Here is a 22,049-nt window from a genome sequence, read left to right on the forward strand (position 1 = left end):
ACCGTTGTCAGTATTAGCATAGCTTTGTAAATGATTAAAATGAAATAAAGTTTAAATACTATCGTTGTTTTAATAAGACTTAATAAATTCTGTTTACGGGAGCTGAAAATGCTGGAATACCACTGACTGTTGAATTTAATATTATGAATTCAATAGCACAGTAGCCGAGAGCACAGAATAAATTGAAGCATTTTACCAAAATAGTATTATTTTTAATCTGTTCCATCCTTATGTTTATTCCAGAACGCACCAGTAACATTCCCCAGAGGAAACTATATGAGGTTTTTTGTAGGTCTCGAATACCAAACCTGTGGAAATACAATGACCCATTTAATTAAGTACATGTAAAATGAATTTTAAAACAGAAAATTTTAAAGAATATTTTTGTCATTCTGAGCACTATTACTTATCTATGGTGTGCATAGGAAATTTCTAAAACTAAACTATTAGAAAGTGCCGTGAAGTGGACCTCTATACGAACCTTATAGTTTGACACATCATGATAACTCTGTGAGATTTCGTTCGTTGTCGAGATTAAAGTATTTCAATAATTTATGCCTGTTGGGTCAACCGGTGCTCTAAATCCAACAAACTGATAGTCCTGTTATTCACATTACTGTTGTTTATTAGATACATAGCATTGATAGATTCTAATTTGGTTTAGAACTGTTGAAAAGTGTTACATCCCAACACAATTACATTTCGTGGTTGTAAATTGTTAATTTACCAATAAATATGACTGAAAGTTCGCCGGATGAACCAAGTTCAAATAGAAAGGACTTCATTTGCGGTGTTGTTGAAGGTAATTGTTGTATTAAAACTCTGAAATATGTCTTATAGTAAATCTATAGGTATATATCGCAATCTAAGTTTGTAATGAAGTGAATGACCTAAGCTAAACTATTACAGGCTTTTACGGACGCCCGTGGACTACTGAACAAAGAAAAGATTTGTTTCAAAAGTGAGTATTGTTGATAATAACTATTATACTGAGAAATCATCATAATGAGCACTTTGTGTATCATTTACGTATTTTGTTTTGTTATTATTACACGACCTTCTTTCTCTTTCTTATCATAAAGCCGTATTATTTACTAAATACTATATTCAATTATATTCTGGGTTTCTCTGTTTATTACAGCTGAATATTGAGTATCATAAAATTAGGTTACTTTTTGCATAATTTTGCATTGACTGTTATTCTTTGTAAACTGCATCAACTTTTAATAAAATTCCGAAATAAATATCAATGGTGCTGGTCACCTTCACACTCAGTCATGATATTTAACACTTGACTGCTAACTGCTAAGTATTTGTTGGTGAAGGAAAATTCCATTTTATGTAAGGTTGAATTGAAACATTTCCAACAGTTTTATAATAATAAAACTTTCTAATTCTCCATTTGTTTAAACAGTTTCTGAATAAAACATCTGTGCATTAATATTAATCATCACTTTTTCTATACTGGAAGCAATTGCATGCCAATATTCAACCAATTTATTAATATGATTTAATATTGCTTTCTCTTATACTTGGTCACAGAGTTTAAACCTAAAGGCCTCTGTGGCTAACACATTCTGGAAAAATCTTAATAAGCTGATGTGATACTTATTTAGTCTTTTTGCACTTCTTTTCTGTGATGGGAAATTAATAAAAAAAAAATATATATATTTCAGGTAATTAGCACCCATTTCCACAAAAAATCTAATTGCTTAAGAAATTAATCCTCTCAGTTTGGATTGAGCTTCTCATGTCTCTTTCTTTGCCCTTTGCGTATCAGGGCCTCTGTAAGCCTTTCGAAGAATTCCGCTAATAGTTATATAGCATTCAGATGTAATAACATCTTGTTGTGGTTAACATCATCATTGGTCAAGAACATGTTACATATTAACACACAAATTAAACAATCAGACAGAAGGTTTTTCTCAGTTGTATGAATTACATAAATCAATCAATTAAATTTGATTGTAGGCAGTACAAAAACATGTATGGCGGTTCCTTTCCTGTTTTATTTCAACTGACCATTTTCAGTGCAATGACCCATCTTTCCTTATTTTAATTTCACTATTTGTCTGGGTGTTCACATTACTACATCACTTGAGATATTAGGAATCCTGTCAAACATATACTTCTTACTCATCCAACAAACAATGCCTTACTCTAACTTTTACACCATTCATTTCACCATTTAAAAAAATTAAATTAGAAAGTAGGTCACTAAGTAGCTTGAGCTTGGACAATGCCTGGAATCTCTTCTGAACACTTCTCCTGATCCACTAAAGATTGTTAAATGTTGCCTATCTTTAACTACTTCCTAAGCGATCTGACTTGAGTGTAGAAACAGCTCAACTTACTTCAAAGCACAAATATCCCTTCATATTTTTCAAATTCCAGGTTAAAGAAATGGGGCATGGACATGTACGTTTACGCGCCGAAAGACGATTACAAGCACCGCGCGTACTGGCGGGAGCTCTACACGGTGGAGGAGGCTGAACATCTGACGTCACTAATCTCCGCGGCGAAGGCCCAGGGCATCATATTCTGTTATGCATTGTCCCCAGGACTTGATATCACGTATAGCAGTCAGAAGGAGATTACAACCTTGAAGAGGAAGTTGGAACAGGTATTATTTTGTTTTATTAGCATGCTTTTAAGTTGTAAGAGATATAGGTTATTTAAGTACTTGTTAAAAAGTCTTTGGTTTTTATTTATCCATAATGTATATCGGATAATTTATACTGAGAGGAAAATTGAACTTTTCTTTTATTGGGCTTGGTACTAATAATTTCTTTCCATGTTTCATTTTACAATCAAATATTAAAGATTTGAATTTGATAATTGTTGATTTTAATCATCACATAAGTGAATCGATCTCAGGTTAGGTTAGGCTACGCTTGACGCGGTTAGTCCTTAGATGGATAGACCGTCTTTGTTAAGACGAGTTCCTCCGTTTTTCGGAAGTGACCCTCCCTGTTCACAATGTTGATTTCAATTTTTGTTCTTTCTAGGTGTCACAGTTCGGCTGCACTTGTTTCGCGCTGCTGTTTGATGATATTGAGCCAGAGATGAGTGAAGCAGACAAACAGATATTCCAAAGCTTTGCTCATGCACAAGTAAGTATTCTATTGGGGAAGAGGCATTAGTGAAGAAAATATGATAAGATGCTCAAACTGGTAACAAAAGTTTTTTAAATAAACAGTTCATTGAGGTTGGAAGCTACTTTATTGCATAACTAAAAATGCATATTTGTTTTGGAAACAAAGAGTCGTTTTTGGGGCTAGCCTACTTTACATGTCCGTCATTGCAGCTCCTATAAGCCAGAATGTACAATAAAATCAACACCACCAAAATCTTTAAGTTTGGTGTGACCAAGGTTAAACAATTGACTGCCTTGGAAACTAGAATGAAATTTAGTAAGCAGGGCTAAGAAATCAATATTCCACAGCGCTTGCTGACTGGTCACAGACCCTCATCTACTATTAATGCGTCCAGTGACCACCTTTTACTGCTATGTGACGACAGCCTGCCATCGTCCCCGCAGGTGTCGATCACCAACGAGATCCAGCAGCACCTGTCGCGGCCGCGCTTCCTGCTGTGTCCCACGCAGTACTGCAGCACGCGCGCGGTGCCCGCCGTCAGCAGCTCCGAGTACCTCAACACGCTCGGGACCAAGCTCGACCAGCAGATTGATATCATGTGGACCGGTATGTGCTGTCAAACTATAGACAGGGTTTTTTTTAAGACAATTCCCGTAGTAAGGAATTAAATCGATATAAATCCAAGTCACATGCAATAAAAGACCCAGACTCGGAACAAGCGTTTCTGGTTCACACAAACGCTTGGCCTGAGCGGGGTTCGCACCCGCGTCACACGGTTATCCGAGTGGCTTAGGTAACCATTGTTTTATTAAGGATTTAGTTAATTTAGAAAATGTCCAATACGGCTTTTCTTTGCAGGACCGAAAGTGATATCGAAGACGTTAACAACAGAGTGTATCGAGGAAATCACGCAGGTGTTGCGACGACCTCCTGTCATCTGGGACAACCTGCACGCCAACGATTACGACCAGAAACGAATCTTTTTGGGTAAGTAGAGTACTGATAAAGTGACAAAAATAGAAAAAATACGGAGTGGTCTCAAGGCATGAAAAGAATAAATGATATTCTCTTAACATACAAAAATTAGCATTATTCAGTGTATAAATATGTACTAATATGTAGGTATATTGTGTATAATTGTGTACCTCGCACTTTGCCAATGTACCTACTTCTAGTTATTTCTGAATTACCCTACGGTTAACTAGTACTACTAGTAGAGTATGCCTCGGGCATTAAGTCCGCCTTGGTACGTACGAGTATTTTCATGCATCAGAAGTTTAAATAAATAAATAAAAATCAACAATCATAAATTTTGGCGTAGACAAATCTGAAATCGAATTATTACTATTTTCACCCAGGTCCATACTGCGGGCGCTCCCCCGAGCTGATCCCGCTGCTGCGCGGCGTGCTCACGAACCCCAACTGCGAGTACAACGCCAACATGATCCCCATCTGGACGCTCGCGCACTGGGCCAGCTGCAGTCTGGACGCGCCGCAACATAGTCAGTATTATATACTTCTTATATACATCATATACATATCTATAAGAATATCACTCAGGCTATGTTTTGGAACCTTTGACTTCCCAGTCCTGTGGTCTCACCAATACGCGATCTATTATTTAAGATTATCTTGGAGTTGCCAACCAGTCATACAAACCCATTTAAAAGCCATTTGCGGCCAGATGATACAGGCACATTGCACAGAACACGGACCTGTTCAGTGCAATGTGTATTTCTTATCTTTTTCGACACACATCTTACAATGAACCAAATAGCAATGACGTTTTATAATAAAACTTTTAAATGAGTGGAAAGTGAGTAAATGAGTTTCAATGCAATAAAAATGTTTTGAATAAAGTATAATATCTGTATTCAGACATGAGAATATTATACGTATAATATTTATGTTCTAAATAAATTACTATCATTTTCAACGTAGCGTGCACACAGTATAGTATTTAACTGACGTGATTGTGCCCGCAGTGGAGGCGGTGTCGTGGGACATAAAGCTGGAGCGCGAGAGCGAGCAGGGCGTGTGCGAGGACGACGCGCCGCTGCCGCTCGCCGCGCATGTCTACCATCACCGACACGCGCTCCGGTACTACTATACTTATATCTAATCAGCCAATAGGATACGTGTTATGCGTTTAACGTGACATTGTTTTAAACTGTCGAAACTTCTAACTGTGGAAGAATCTAAGGGAGGCCTTTGCCCTGCAGTGGGTCAGTAATGACTAAACAAAAGCAACTTCTAATTAGCTAACCTGAGAGAGTAAAGTAGAAACGAACTCAGGTTTAAAAACAAAGTTATTATGGTAAAACAATGTTGTCTACACTTCATTAGTATTTAGTAAATGCTAAAAGAAAAAGTCAAAAGACGGCTAAGCTTTTCTCAGTTAAGACTACTCTTTCCCCATAGTCTGTTTTTCAATATTTACCTGCAAAATTTCAATATCACATATAAAATAAACGTTTTGCAGACAGGCCATCAATGAGTGGTTGCCGGAGTTCTCAATCCCTAAGACTGCTCAGGGCCCTGTTATCAAGCCACAACCAACCATCACAGGTAATTATATTATAAGCTATATTCTTTAAGTATCATGTGGTTTTATGTTCCAGGAATCATGTTTGGTTCAAGTTTAATGTTATATAGTCTTCACACAATTAACTGGATTCTTTTTTTTTATATATATTGGACATCATTCACACAACGCCATCTAGTCTCAAACTAAGCAGAGCTTGTATTATGAGGACTAAAACACATAACATACTTATATATTTCTAAATACATACATAATATAGATAGTTAAACTATTTTATAATATCACAAGAAATACGAGTTTGTTTTTAAAGTTTCTGTATCAATTACTATCAGGTCCATCTTTAAATGAACAAAGGACTTTTGACAGCACCAATGGCCAAATGGTATTGATCACAGAAATTTCTCGGTGCTGGATTTATTTTTAATGAAAAAAAAACACCAAAACGATTAAAATATTGAATATAATATATCAACTTCTAACTAAAACACTGGTTCCAGTGCCACCAGTCCCGATCATCCCGATCCTGCCGTCCGTGAACACGTGCATGTCCCTGATGACGGCGACGTGCAACACGTCGACCACCTCCACGGCGGACATGGGCCCGTCCATCCCGACGGTCAACACCAGCCAGCTGCAGGCGCTCGCCGACGTATGCTCGGCTAGTATAGACAGACCGATATTATCTACGAGAGTGAGTTGTTGTATACGCCATTTGTAATGCAAATGCCCGTTGTTTGAACGATTGTGCTGTGGTTGGAGATAATGGTCTTGTTGATGTTTAGGGATAGTAGAGATAGTGTATGTTTAGCCCGTTGCTCCGTTCGTGAGGGCTTATAGGCGTAGCTTATAGAGTTTGCGTCGCATACAGCTGCACAAAAGCTTATTCACATTTGCACAATCATTTCAAATGAAATCATAGTATGAAGTTATTGTAATCCTAACTTTGTTTATTCTCATAAACCAAATTTAAATAAATTTTCACTACATGCTCATGTAACTAGAATAGGTTGAGATACTTTTTTGCAACATTATTCTTTATGTCGACTTCTAAAGTACTAAGTTCAGCTAGATCGAGCAAATAATTTTAAATCATTCCATGATAAAAAGCTTTCTGTATGTTAATTATGTAGCATATAGTTTCATAAATACGAAGCAGTATAAAATTTAATAATATCCAAATAAAAAACTATCGATAAAACAGAGCACCAAAAAATACTTCTCCTTATATTACGCGCTTACTTCATGAGATATTCGTCCCATTGTGGAGGCCTTTGTCCAGCAGTAAACGAATATTATTATCCGTTAAAGTATGTACTAACATTTTCGCTTATTTAACTTTCTAATCAACCTGAGCGTTGTCTTCAACCACAGCCGGTGATATCTGTCGAACAACGGGGTCGTATTGGAACAACGTCGACCGATCAAAACAAAATAGGTTTGAGCGGCCGCTGTTCAGTTCACCTATTTTTAATAGACTACTTCATATTAAGACCACTCTTTTTTTATATTTATATTTATTTATAGCACAGTTTATTTATTCATTATTTAAAAACGTTTTTATCGTTTAAAAATGTTCAAAATATGGTTTAATTAACAGGATTACCAAAACGTTGTATGCTTTTTGTTCTGTTTTTTTTTTTCAATTTGGCTAATTCGCCAGATGCTTTTCCATGCAATACAAGTAATATTCATCTGCATGCTTAATTAAAATTGAGTTTGAACCCACAACAAAAACCGCAATAATATTTTGAACATTTTTTATCCAAAACCATGTCTCCTTAACACAATATTTCATCAACAGGTATCCCCAATAGAGACCTTCAACCCGGTTCCCAACCCCGTAATGAATTCACTCGTTTCACCCACAAAGGTCATCCTAAACGAGTCTATACCCAACCCTATAATACCTATAGCAAGTTCCAACATGTCTCTACCATCTGAAATCCCCGTTTCAACCCTCCCCGTGCCTATATTGGGGTTGAAAGCGTTGGAGGAGAATGGGAAGGCGATGGAAAAGGATGTTAGTGAGGTGTTGCTAGGCAACGTGTTGGAGGGGAAAGATGATGATAATGATCAGATCATTGTGGACGATGTGGAGTCGCAGAGTGAGGAGCAGCCGAAGAATGGTGATATGAGTATTGGGGGTGAGCTGTTACGATTTTTTCTATGAAATGTTTATTAGAAATGTCCTTAAGCGACAATGTAATATAAAAAGATGTCATAATAGATTGACTTAGGGTTCAGTATTAAGGGATGTGCCGTTAATGGTGTGTTATTTCGTGCCTGATTTTCGCTGTACATCTGATATCTAAACAGTATCACATCACAACTTTCACTTCAATTTCTGGCCAGAAATTAAGTATAAAGTTTCGTAGTTGTAAACCTCATGAACTTAAACTTATGTCAACCCTCAACAAGACAACGGCATTGTAGGCGAAATTTATACATCATAATAGATGAAGCGTAAAGAGACCTAATTCCTAAAAATCCGCTACTCAACGTATGTATTTAAAAAACCTTTAATTTTTTTAATCCCCCTTTTCGACATAATATTTGTCTTAATTTATTTCAACTGAGTTCTTATTTTCCCTATACAGACACCCCCCAGACGCTCAGCCCGAGCCGGCCGTCCATACCGGAGATAGGCGTGGAGCCGCTGGACGTGGACCCTCCCTCCGCGCCAGCCACCGACTCCGATGTCGTCATGAACGATGGCATGAGCGAGGTGAATTAACTGTGCTATGTTTAATAGGCATTAATGTGTTTTGAAATCGAAATTTATTTGCTAAGAATTTTTAAAATTATTAATATAACCTACATTCTTAGCAATTAATTAATTCTTACCAATTTTAATTTAAAATACACGTGGATTAAATAGTTTTAAGCCATGTAAATAGGCACGAAAACTTTTTAAAACAATACCTATTCAATTATTTAAGAATAGAAACTATAAATTACAATGTCATTGATTATAAAAACATTTGTACACCATGGAATTAATCAGTTAAATTAATATCACCACGCCGTCACGCCAAATCCACTATGCGCGTCGTATCGTGAGGTCGATCCCTACGTAGGAAAAGCATTTGTGTGATCCACGAGTGCTTGTTCTGAGTCTGGGTGTCTTTGTGCACATGATTTGTATGTTTGTGAAAACCCCCGCGACGTAAAGATTAAATTACGTACAGCAGGAGTCGTTTAAAAAAGAAACAACACCTCTTGTAGTAAGATTGTCGTATTTGTGAAACAGAGACAGCGCACTACGGGCCCTAGAGCTACATCTCACTTCTACAATGTTTGTAGTGAAGATAATGATTTCAACCCTCGGCAACCAAACCAACGGCATGGGGATATGTTGGACTCTCGCCAACTAAGGCCCCGGGCCCTTCTAATCACGTGAAATGATCACTCACAACTCTGGCAAGTCTAATTCCTTTTGGACTCCTTCTTGAAGAGTGGGTGTAAAGAACCCACCCCAAGAAAGGACGTGCATGACGATGCGTCCTTCTCTTTGGCCTGATAGCTTATCTATTCCTAGAACCCTGGCATCAGAGATGATATAAATCAAAACAAAAGAGGTTGATCAAGAGTCTTTCCAACAAGACACACCTCTTATATAACACTATTACACTTGTATAAGTGACATGAACTCTATGCCGAGAAGTGCTTTGTCTTCTATCGAAGGAAGTTTTATGAGACGCTTGTCTATCTACCAAGTAATGTACCACCTGCTCGTCTAAATGAAGTCAAAACATGAATCTTGATACAAAAAGTGTTTGTTACAGAATGGTTCCATGCAAGTTGAACCGAGCCACAGTCCGCTAAGTACGGACATGATGGTGGAATCAGCTGAGCCTGCGGACGTCGTCGACGAGTAAGTAGCACCTTAACTTATAACGTGTTTCCCCATAATTGCGTGTACGATTATGAAGAGCTACTAGTATATATAATGCAATAACATTGAGCCTTTCATGGCATGAATTACATGAAGATAATTAACCTACCCGCTTTAATGTTACCACACATTTTTTTCAAAATCATTATTTGTTTACTGGTAAAGAAAAATACTGAAATCATAGTCCTAATTCGAATACACAGGTTCAATAAACAGTTGTATTTCTAATGTACTACTTATACCTCTGCCTAAATCTAGAACAACGAGTTTTAATTTTAGGTAAGCTGTTTTTAGGCACTTTTAAACTCTAGGTGACCAAAATTTAATTTCTACGAACAAGACCTGGCTAGTAATTGACTTTTATATACTTAGTCCACTTCGACGAACATAAAAATACATAACCGTCAATTTTTCAGACCAGTAGACACGGAAGAAGAGTCGATAGACTCTAACGCGCTCGTAGCGGACGACTTGCTGCTACTGTGTGACCTGTTCTACTTGCCGTTCGAACACGGGTCGCGCGGACTGCGGCTGTTGCACGACTTCAACTGGCTGACGATGCACGCGGCCAGCATGCTGCCTAGAGGGAGCAAGCCTGAGGTGAGATTACTATCACATAATGAGATTAATAGAAGCTCATGGCTAAGCCTTTTCTGCATAAGAGAGTCGATCACAGGTTCAGCTACATTTGACGCGTCTGTAGATGGGTGACAATCTTTGTCATAACAAGTTTGCCGTGTTTTCGGGAGGCGCGTTAAATTGTGTCTGCCGGCTGTTATTCATACATCTATGTCAGTCGTTACTGGTAGTCGGAAGCTTGAAAGTCTGTCCAAGGGGTATCGTGTTGCCCAGGTTGAGGAGGTCAAATAGACAGTCGCTCCTTGTATAACACGGGTACTTAGCTGAATCTAGTTATACTGGAACCCGACCCCAGCAAGGGTTTTGGGAAAAGGCTAAGCAGATCCAAGATTAATAATGCAGTGTAATAAGTAAATTATGTAAATCTTGACAGTTACAGAATAATTAAATTAATAACAGAAATACTTAATGTTCTATTAGATACTTTGATAGTAACTATCGTGAGAACGATTCATTATTAAACAATGTAACGGTTTACTCACGCCTATTTATCGGGCGACCCCGCCGCGTCTGCTCATGATTAAGGACTCCGGTTGGGTCCGAAACTAGTCGAGCAATCCCGATAAATACGCTCGAGTAAACCCGTTATAGTTATCGGCACGGATCTTGAGCGCTCGGCAGAAGAGTGGGGGTCGCTTTGCGCATCGTAAAATAAAACGCCAATCAATTGTCCATACTCGTTGTCTTCAGTTGCATGCAACTGCAACAAAGAACGAATTTCAACCAAACACGAGTCACGATGCGCAGCGGGCCAGTCACTGAACTTGTGTCCGCCCCGCGCCTCACTTCATACCGTAAAAGGGACCCAAAAATCACTTCTGCGCAGGTAAAGGTCAGTGTTCAAGATCCATGCCGGTAATTATACATTATTTAATAACTAATTGTTGCCCGCGACAAAATCGCGTTAAATCGAGTTTAAAAAAAAATCATTTATAGGCAAGGTGCAGGCAGCTTTGAAATTATAGGAGATACACACCTTTTCAATTTTTCCTCCGGAACTACTTAAAAAATTGGGACAAAAGGTAGCCTACGTTCTTTTCCATGTAAAGGCTATATGCATGCCAAATTTCATCCAAATCCGTTCAGCCGTTTTTGCGTGATTGAGTAACAAAGATTCAACCATCGACACTTTGACATTAATAATGTTGTTTGGCCGGTCCCAGACGAGCGAGTGGCGCCGGCGCCGCAGCCGCTTCGCGTGGTGGCTGTCGCGCACGCGGCGCCTGGCGCGGCGCCTGGCGGCCGCGCGCAACCGCGAGCTGCACGCCGAGCTGCAGCCCTACGTGTGGGAGCTCTGCGCAGTGCTCGCGCTGCTCGACGGCTTCCTGCGGTGGCTGGGTCAGTACTGCGGCTGAGGTCACCACGCCAAACACTCTGTGCGCATAGTGTCGTGGGTTTGCCCCCGAATAGACAAGCATTTGTGTGATACACGAATGCTTGTTCTGAGTCTGGGTGTGATTGTGCATATATTTGTATGTTTGTAAACCCCCCGCGACACAAAGATTTAATTCCTTAGTGCAGGAGTCGTTCTTTAAACAAAAAAAAGAAAAAGAACAGGGCTTATATTATTACGGTTATGGAAAACTGACAGCACAACACACTGCTCATAGCAGCATCTCCAATCCATTGTATCAATAAAAATGCATATAATATGTTTGTTACTCATGAGTTGTTTTCTATGCGGAATCTATTATGAAACTATCTATGGTGCTGGTGCGAAACGTTTCTGAATTTCTGAACACTCCATGCAACAGGCAACTTACAGAGCACTTGGCGCAACTGAATACTCTACGTCGACTCTGCTCGACCACCACAACTACCATTTTCTTTTTTTTGTAAATCATACTATACTGAGAAGCCATTTCATATCACAAATATTCGGATCAACTAACGATATTGTTCACTATTGTGCCGATTACATATGTTTGCTGTAGAGTACTTCAAAAACAGCCCTTAACGTTACATTCTGATTTTCAGAACTCGGCAAATATCCTCAAAATATAGCAGCGAATACACAAGGAAGTTATACATGTAAGTAAATCATATACACACTCACACATATACACACTACTAACTTATTTTAAACTTTAGTAAGTGCAAATCATTACATTAAATGAAAATTAAGACATTGAACGTATTTTATTACTGTAGGGTTCTCAAAAGGCTGGCGCGAGGCCTTTGAGAGCGGCTGCCAAGAGCCGTGGGTGTTCCGTGGCGGTTTGACAGCGGACCTACGGCGTCTGATACCCGTAGAGTGTACGAGCGACGCGCTGCGGACACTACCACCGCCTACCGTGTTGCCGCTCACTGTGAGGCCTTATACTACAGCCGACGAGGAAGCGGTGAGTATGGCTGTGTTCGGTTGTCGTCGGAAATGTTCGTGTATCTTCAATTCCGTTGTCGTTGTTGGTCTGTCGGGCTTCTTAAGAACTGCTTAACATGTATTTTTTTTTTTTAACTAGACAGCCCACTGTGTCCTACAGCCGGGCAAAGGCCTCCCTCAAATCCTTCCAACGTAAAATGTTTAGATTAGATTAGAATATTCTTTATTGTACACCATGGAATTACAGCAGTGATTCTTAATATGTACATACAATGTTAGAGAAGAAATATATTTTGTAGCTACTACAGATAGATCTTCGGATATGTTCGGCTGACGTCGGCAAAGTTCGTGCGATTTAGCGTATCTTAAATTCTGTTGACGTTGTTGGTCTTTTAAGCGAAGGTAGCGGAAGAACTGTTTAGCATGAAATATGTTAGCCATTTTTTAATAGATTTGTGGCTATTAAAGATAGTCATGTAATATTCAAAGTTATAAAATGCAATATTTGTAGGTTTAATAATTATTAAATTATTATTAATTTGATATTATTTTTTCCTTAAACAGGTATGTCTAATTTGCCACAAGACGTGTCGGGATGGCTCTGACTGCAGTGACTTGTTCCCGAGTGACTTACAGACATTGCCGGCTGATAGGTAAACTGTAGTAAAATACCTTTATATTGTTAAGTCATTACTTAGAGTTTTGATAAATAATTAATAAATGTGTAGTTCGGCTTAATAAATGTCTTGTAAAACGTGTAACTTGATAACATTGTTTTCCTTGTATTGTAGGCTAGTGGCACCGTTCCTGACCCTAGTCCCCGAGTTGTGCATGGTCATAGAAGACGACGAGGAGTGTGTGCCGCGCGACATCAGCCCTGATGGAGACGAGGACATCGAGAAGAGGACGAACGAACCTAGGATTAACGGTAACAATACCTTTATGTAATAAACATTGATAATTAATAATAGGTAGGCTTTGCGGCGGGATACCAATAGCTTCATTTTCGGGTGGTAAATCATGAAATGTAGGAGACCTTTAATGCTTCCCGCTTTGGGTAAAGCGATAGGGAATGTCAGACTTCTACTGACTAAATAGGTATGCCAATGTTCCTTCCTTTGCCTTTTGTGTACCGGGGCCAAGATAACTCTTTCGGATAATACCGCTTCGTCGGTCAGGGATTCTAATAGCTGATAGATCAAAATAAAAATGTTTTATTTTAAATGGGCCTTTTTCAGGCTCTTTCGGAACGTTCTGCGATACTAATAATAATTGTAGTTAATTTTTGAACGGTTTATAACAATTTTTCATCAGAATCGCTTGAGTCCGACACGGACCCAGCCTAGCTATCGAATCCGAGCGGACGGTAAATAATTTTAACCCAAAATATTTGTTTAACAGGCATGAAACCCGAAATCGTGGGATATGCGTGTGCAGTACTGAACAGCAAGGAATTCTACAAGAAGCAGGAGGTGGCGTGGATACCGGAGATGTGCACGAAGTACCCGGAACAGCTGACGGAGAGGCACGACCTGAGTCAGGCGGCCAAGGTGGGATTGGGAGAGAAGTTTTGAGGATGTTGTTAAGATTTCGAAGGGAGTTAGTAGAGTTAGATAGACTTAGGGAGTGAGATTTGATACCTCGGTAGTGTAATGTCGTGTTTTCGTCTTGCATACGACTACACGTGGAAGGGACCTAAGGTTTCCTCTTCCGACCGCACTCCGTAGATTTCATTGGCAGATTTTTGTCTGAATAATAAGATTTCAAAAACCCGTATGACAGCTAAGTTTATTTGTAGGAGTGCGTCCGCCACTTCCACCAGTTCAGCGTGTGTGAGCGAGCCCCGGACAGCGTGACCCGCTCGCACCCCGCCCTGCTGACCTGCTGCGTGCTGGCCGGCTGCCGCGACCCGCTGGCGCCCGCGCGCCTGCTCACCTGCCTGCTGGCCGCGCTCAGGGCACACGGTGAGTCCCACAGCGTGACCCGCATAAAGCCGTAAGGCCACCACACAGCTCTGTAACACCGAGGCGGTATGTTGGCAGGCGCGAGCGGCGTGCACGCGTGCATTAACGCGACCGACCACTACCTGCACCAGTTCTACAGCAAGCTGGGCTTCGCCGAGCTGCAGCGGGGCGCGGGCGGCCGCGTGTACCTCGCGCGCGCCTTCTAGCGCCCGCCCGCCGCCCGCCCGCGGCCGCCGCGCCGCCGCCCGCGCCGCCCGCGCCGGATGCGCCAGTAACTACCCCACAACTGGACACGCAACACAACAGCTACAGCTCCAATTGCCACGCCTTGTAAGTCGACAGGAAATGGTAATGATAATCATAGCATTTCTGAACATGAAGTTAAAGGCGTTAAGGAAGTCAGTGTCATCTTCATGTATCACCTGAAAGTCTGCCACTGATGTAACATTTCAGCAATACATTCACATCCTAGCATTTGCAGTGTAGGAACAAATACGACACATAAAAATTCGTTTTATTTAGGATTTTTCGAAATTGTGCAGGAATTTACTAAATTAAAATCTCGAACAACGTAACTAAAACATTCAACCGGTCATTAGTAAAACATAAAATATATCACCACTAAACCATGTCATGAAAAGTAACTACCACTGCCATGCATTACTTCCACATTTGTAAGTATTAATTCTTATTGTAAAACCTATTCAAATGCTGCTCAAAAGTCAAAAAACTGTTTGAAACGGCATACGTATCACCTAAATGAATTGTCAATTCAAGTTTATTATTCCACATTTTTTACTCTATTTTGCTTTAACAAGAAAACTAGTTTGTTAAATGTCTTGCTTTTAGCAGCTTTATTTAATAACACTTATCAATTTTATTACATTAAAAAATCATCAGTCTTAGATCTAACTGGCTCAAAAAAAAAAATCAGCAATAATTAGATTGTATATCATATAACATTAAAATAGCTATAAATTAATCGTATGTTTTTACTCGAATTTTTACAATTAAATAAGGTCGCAACTTAAACAATATAAGCTATTTTGGTATAGCAACACTCACTTGTAAACTGGCAATAATCTGACAAGCTAACCTCTTAAATTGTTTTCAATATGCCTTGAAAACGTCAGGCCGTATTATAGAATGTATATTGAAATATAAATATTGTATTATAGCTGTATATTACTTAATGAATAGTAATTATAAATACTTCACATCACATTTAAAATTGGTTTCGGATTATAATTTATTTTCTTTTTGTTTTCAACTAATTTACAGCTTTTGTCATTGGAATCATCAGCAAAATCTGATTTTGTTTAAGTAACAACATGTTTAAGTCAAGTCAAGAAAAACAGTTCAATGTTCCAGAAATCACGCCGAATCTGTTTTTCGCTCGAAATAAGAAGTAAAATTTCATAGACAACTTACTTCATGTTTTACTTGAACTTATTAGCATACAAAATGATAAGCAGTATTCAAATTTAATCACATATTTCTCACGTGCAGTCGTGCAAGATATGCTCATAAAAGTATAAACTATCCAGAAAAACGTTACTATACAAAAGTAAGTCAATACTAAATCATTTCGAATGTATCAGTTTGAAAACTACATCCAAAAGCGTTTATAATTAATTACAAAAAAAAACATGCACTAATTTTACTTTTTTTTTAGACATTTAAAATTAAGCCATAAACTAACGCAGATAAAATTTGTTTTATATTGAAAGAAAATATGAGAAAAGAAGTAGAAAAAAAGGTTATGTAGATAATAATAATAGGTATGAAATGTTCGCTCGGAGTGAGGGACTGAACTAGGTGTAGAAGAATGATGCCAATTTAGTCAAGAAATATGCGTTTGTGATTAAAACCGATCTGTCAATCCAATCTAGGGAATGCATAAAGTGTTCGTAAAAATTACTTTGACTACACATTCAATTATAGCTTTGAATGCTGATTTTTCTGAGAATAACTATTTAATATACGATTTGCAGCGCTTCCTGTGTGTTTGAGAATATTTTTTATTTAATACTAAAAAAGGATTTGATTATTTTTCAAAAATAAGCCGCTGAATAGTTTGAAAATAGTCTGAATAAATAATTGGATTGACGACGAAAATCTCCCGATATGTCGTTCATTATAATGTATTAACTAAAAATTTACATTACTACACATTTTGAGATTTAATAAAATATATCCTCTTTTATTAGATAAATTAATTAGCTTTACATAATTTAAATGGTAATCGATAAGAATAATCGATTATTCGTTTCATTAAATTGGCGTGTGTGAACCTAGTCAGAAATTGGCAAAGACTGAGTAAGAGAGTATTTGTGCTTGTATCTAAAATAATATCTATGTATTTGTTTTAATTCTACAATCATTCATTTCATCACATCAAGATATTATTGATTTTGATACCCATCACAACTGCAATTTCATTAGCGTTTTTCACCTATGTATAAGTTACCTTTATTATGCTTAAAAGAACCAACGGTTCAGCTTATGATAAGGGACTCCGGTTGGGTCTGAAACTAGTCGGGTGATCCCGATAAATACGCATGAGTAAACTGTTCTATCATAAATTATGCATCATCCTGACCTGAAAAGTTCTAAAACAATCTATTATTTTTAAAGTATTGATGAAAGCAGCTAAGATTTTTCCTTAAATAGTCCTACATAATACATTATTTATCTAAGGCCTTCATACACGAGGCAATGCAAGTCTGCGATAGTCGGGATAATTTCTCGACGACCGCTTCAGTCATCGGAAAGTCGCATCGCCTCACGTAAAGGGCAGAACGTCGCCTTAGCAATTCATCACGCCGCTGGGGCATAAAATACTAATGTTACATAGAATATATTTTATGCATATTTTTGTATAAAAAGATGTTTTTATTTTTGTGACACAAAACTCTCCAATCGATTTGAGAGAAGAAATAAAATACAAATGAAATTTTTAGTTCCTTTTGCTTGTAATGTTTAATTAACATAAATATTTAATAGTTTACTTTGATGTCTTGAAAGAATAATTTTCAATTATTTAGGTTTTGTGTAAATTATTTTAATCTCATGATTATTTCTTGTAAGTTTATAATCACAATAATTGTAAAGAAGGATTGGCAGAATATATTGAACCCGATTTAACGAGTGTTCGATACGTTAGGTGATATGCGGTTGGAAATAGCGCTTATAAACTTAAAAGCAAGATATAAAATTGAATTAATAAAATGTCAAGTTCCAGGTCATTCAGGTGCGAGTCGGTTTGAGGGAAAGACACAATAAAAGGGCTTAACGAAACAAATTTGTTATAGCGGCAATAGAAATACATCGTCTGCTAAAATTTATACTGTCTAGATATCAGGGTTTATCAGTTATAATAGCCTTGACAGTTGCCGGATAGATAGATTGCAGAGTCCTAGTATAAGGTAGAGAAAAGGACCGTACGCAAAGTAAATAAAGGACGGAGAAAGATAAGACAATAACTTGAATAGTTACAAACTTAAAAACCCAAAAATAAGCGTCGAATGCTCGTTAGAACAGATTTCTTTTGTATCTGCAAGTCAATCCTAGCTTCATGATTGTTACTAGATATTTTAAAAACTTACTGTTATGTCAATATCGAAATGAAAGCAGTAGTCAGCAACTACTTAGATTACAGGAAAACACACCAACAAACACACTAACTTTGTTTAATGTTTTGAAGATTAACACCAAGGGGCCGATTCTCGAAGTAATTTTGTTGACACTTGTGTAAGGAAGATGCCTCTTTTTAACCGTATAGAGTATGGCCGATGTAAGTTAGCACTTCGGAAAACAGATAAAAATTTGTTAGAGTGAAATCAAAGTGTAGAAACTAGTTGTGGGAAACAGACGTCTATATTTTGTAGCCATTTCCCGAGATGACAGGTTACATCGGCCGCACTATAGAGCGCCATCTAGCTATCACAATTTCAACATACTTCAAGAGGGTGTAGTGTTCCAAATCTTAGATTTCCTAATTTGTCAGACTAACAGTAAGATCGAAGATTTAAATTGCTGTAATGCTGTTTTATACGTAAGTAATGTTTTATAAATAGATTTAAGTATCCGAACAATTATATAATATGTATAAAAAACTAGATTCAGTAAATTTAATACTTTGTATAGACAATTGAGTGTAAATCGGATATTGAGTATGATGGGACCTTTTTGAAAGCACTTCGAAATGTTGAGAATGTGATTATTCATATAATTTTGCCTGCATGAAGTTGTTTTTCTTAAAAAAGTTCCCAGCACATTTAAAGGTCCGGGTAAATAGTAATTAATTTGTATAAAACCGAGAAAATATGGTTATGATTTGAATACATTCTAAGACCTTTCGAAATTTTTGGCTAACTTTTAATTTCTTGACAATCTCACTTACATTAAGTTTTTTTTTTAATTTGTATAATCACATTATTATTTTTATAAATAAGGTATGATTTCGAGACGACAAATCAAGTAGAATATCGATCAGGAATATTTATTTTTTTACTTTTTGATGTAATAATGGCAACATTTCTATTCTAGTAGCCAATAAATGACCCACTGCTGGGCTTGAGCATCGTTTACCACGCTAGCAAATTCATATTGTAGATATTTAAATAACATTTACCAATTAATCGTTTTGGTAACTTTACCAATTGTATTTATTACATCGGCACTCAGTCCTGATCGAGATTCATATTTGCCAGTCTGCTATGCAGTTATATTGTAGTATTTAATTGCACAATCCCGCATTTATTTGCTTTCTATAAACATAAGCCGAACGGCTTACTTATAAAATGTTTAAATTATTTGAATCGTGGACAAATATTAAATCTATATTTGTCTATGCCTTCGAAGCTTCAGTATTAAAAAGTATAAAAAACCGATTTATGGAATCGTACAACTTTCCGTTGCATTCGTCTTTGTCAAATGTATAGTTTTGTTACATAAACAGTCACTAATTTAGAAAAAGTATTGTATAACAAGCCAAATATAAATGAATATTATGAAAAAATACGTTACTTTACAGTTCGAAGTTGTCTGTCATGTATATTGTTGACATTGCCCAGTCCATGAAACTACTCCTTTTTGAATATTGGCAATACTGACAAACGTGTTTATTGAAATAATAGCTAAACACTTGAGGTTTTTAACCATGACTACTAAAGTAACAGGAAACAATTTGTGTTATTATAATAATTTTATGTGTGGTGCATTCTGAAGATAAATCGGTAATAAAAATTGCAAAATCATTATTCTTTTTTTATTTCTCCAAACCTATAAGTAAATTATAAAGTATTAAAATAAAAATTCTATAAGTTCTATTCCTCCTCTACCACTGATCTAGTGTTTGTTGTTGATAGCTCCATAAGCTTCTGTTTTATTTCAGAGATCTGTAAAAAGTAAAATAATTGTCAATAAATTAGTTCCAAACTTCGCCTGTCCAAAAAAACAGGTAATATGGAACGTCTTTAGAGAGAGACAATATATTCTACAGTAATAATAACGTCATCAAGGTGGAGAAGATTCAACTAGATGCCTGAGAAAACCTTCCATCCTAGTATTTATGAAAGAAATGCTTGAAAAGCGAGAGAAAGGTTTTGCTCTGCACTTCTGCAGTGGAATAATATTAGCAGAACGCAGGTTCAGACGAACCAAGGAAAATATAGTTTATATTTCTCTCTTTTATAAGCCGGTCAAACAGTTATTATGATAGTTAGTAACCGCACCTTTTGAATCTCGTTCAAAAGCATCTTTTGCTCTGTCCTCGGCGTCATATCCTTTCTATTAATGTCTATTGCTTCCAAGTTCTCAAACAGCTGTTTAATCTTCAACGCTAAGTGAACATCATTATTGCTCTTTCTAGGGACGGTTGGCTTCGCTCGTCTGATTAATTTCTTCCTGTATTTGTCAGGTAAATCCTTTTCAATGTCTTCTCTAGTTAGTACTGTCATGAAATCAGGGTGGGTGTCGTATGGAAAGCTTTTAGGATCCATTTTGTATGAACTGTCAGCGTGTGTGTGTTTTCTCGATCTATAGTCTGTGCGCCAGTTTCTTAGGTGGTCTAGATTTCTGAAAAACATTCTATATTTAAGTAAATAGAAGTGACGAAATAAGATACGAAGAATAAGTGAACCCTATTTCGCCAGAATATTTTTATACTTAGTGAAGTTTCTTAGCGCTTGCCAATGAACACCTTTATCATAATGAGATTGAGAAAAGCATAGCAAAATGCATGTGCAGAGGTAAATCGTAAATCTGTGATAGTAAATAACGAGCTAAAACACCAAGTAACTTTTAAGCCTAAACATGCTATTTAAGTTAATAAAAACAAAGAAGTAAAATAAAGTTAGGCACGCTGTATGAAGATGAAACACACTTTCTTCCTTGAAGAATCTTGTCCCTCATGGCGAGTAAGTCTTTATGCTTCTTCAATGCCAAATCTCTCAAATAATTCTGTTTTATCTTTGCCTCCAGCGCTTTTTCCCATCACTGAATTCCGCTTTAACATATTTGGAACTCTGATAGTGGGGCGGTATAGTAAACCGACTCTTTGCTAATTTGCGACACTTCCCTTTATTTTTCGGATAATATTCCTCGTCTGAATCATCCGACTCTCGCTCATTAAGTTGTATGGACATTGCCTTTTTCAATTGCTCACCATCGATTACGGAATTGTAACTTAGAGCTTCCTGACTATAGTTTTCGGGAGAGATCTCACTTGTGCTTACCGTTTCTTCAGACATTTCTGATTGGGCTCCAATGAACATATTGTCGATATATTTATTATTTAAAAATTGTAAAACGCTTAAAACTCCCGCGTTTATGACTTCTCTTGGCGGGTACATGAGTGGGTTCCCGCCTAATTGCAAAACCTTTAAATGTACGACAGTTCCTAATTCGTCCGGAAGTGATGTTAACTTGTTGTTTTGTAACAAGAGATGCGTGAGGCATGGGTGATGTTTTATAGATTTTGGTATGTCCGTCAGCTTGTTGTTTCTAATATCGAGGTACATAATGTGCGGTAAAGACGGGAATAAATCGTTGGGTAAAGTTGTGATATTGTTGCTTTGAAGATAAAGTATCTGGAACAATGGAAGGTTATCTGTATCTCTATAACAATGCACTGGATGAAATTTAGTTAGATACTATGTAGAACCAATAATCTTTGTGAAACGAAACGCTTTTTTATGTTGCCCATTGCGTACCACGACTCGACAAAAGCCTCTCCCAAATCCTCATATCTACTACTCTCCGTCCTGGGCCACCAAAAAACCTGACTATAATTAATTTTGGGTTGCGAAATATTTACCCTCGTCTGTTGATATTTTACGTCAAAATAATTCAACTTACAGTCAAAAGATTGTTTTTCAAATCCGGTACAAATTTTAATCCTTGGAAAGATAAATCCCATGTTGTTTCTTCATTTAATTCTTCTTCATAAATATTAGGAACACTTGTATTTGATGCTTCAGACATTATTTACACAAGCACTAAACTGTTTTGCCTAATAAAAAAAAAGTTTGATCGATACAGCTGGATACTACAAATTCAAAAATGGCGCATAAAATTTTAA

General features: G+C 37.4%; 1 protein-coding gene and 1 pseudogene across 3 annotated transcripts; one reads left to right on the forward strand and one right to left on the reverse strand.

Annotated features, from left to right (window-relative positions):
• The first annotated feature begins 104 nt into the window (after positions 1-104).
• LOC113507217 (protein O-GlcNAcase) lies at positions 105-14,681 on the forward strand. Of its 3 annotated transcripts, none has more exons than XM_026890083.1 (22): positions 105-802; positions 910-961; positions 2,395-2,623; positions 3,009-3,113; positions 3,542-3,704; positions 3,957-4,085; positions 4,457-4,600; positions 5,084-5,198; positions 5,581-5,666; positions 6,141-6,334; positions 7,445-7,787; positions 8,241-8,368; positions 9,429-9,517; positions 9,955-10,138; positions 11,341-11,515; positions 12,155-12,208; positions 12,329-12,519; positions 13,065-13,153; positions 13,292-13,428; positions 13,902-14,050; positions 14,299-14,464; positions 14,543-14,681. In XM_026890083.1, exons 1-22 carry the CDS (start codon positions 736-738, stop codon positions 14,668-14,670), a joined length of 3,117 nt encoding a protein of 1,038 aa, XP_026745884.1. In that variant the 5' UTR covers positions 105-735; the 3' UTR covers positions 14,671-14,681. The 3 variants fall into 3 exon arrangements, with proteins under 3 accessions (XP_026745884.1, XP_026745885.1, XP_026745887.1); XM_026890084.1 differs by having other exon boundaries at positions 6,141-6,301; XM_026890086.1 differs by having other exon boundaries at positions 6,141-6,292.
• A 5,040-nt stretch (positions 14,682-19,721) lies between these two features.
• Positions 19,722-22,044, reverse strand: LOC113507219 (annotated as a pseudogene).
• Positions 22,045-22,049: the final 5 nt, after the last annotated feature.

This window comes from Trichoplusia ni, unplaced genomic scaffold (assembly GCF_003590095.1).
Source record: "Trichoplusia ni isolate ovarian cell line Hi5 unplaced genomic scaffold, tn1 tig00001093, whole genome shotgun sequence".
NCBI classification, from domain to species: domain Eukaryota; kingdom Metazoa; phylum Arthropoda; class Insecta; order Lepidoptera; family Noctuidae; genus Trichoplusia; species Trichoplusia ni.

Coding starts and splice junctions, on each gene's coding strand:
- LOC113507217 (XM_026890083.1), top strand. CDS start 736: ATGACTGAAAGTTCGCCGGATGAACCAAGTTCAAATAGAAAGGACTTC. Junction 12,520..13,064: donor CTACAGCCGACGAGGAAGCG/GTGAGTATGGCT, acceptor TTCCTTAAACAG/GTATGTCTAATTTGCCACAA. Junction 14,051..14,298: donor ACCTGAGTCAGGCGGCCAAG/GTGGGATTGGGA, acceptor GTTTATTTGTAG/GAGTGCGTCCGCCACTTCCA.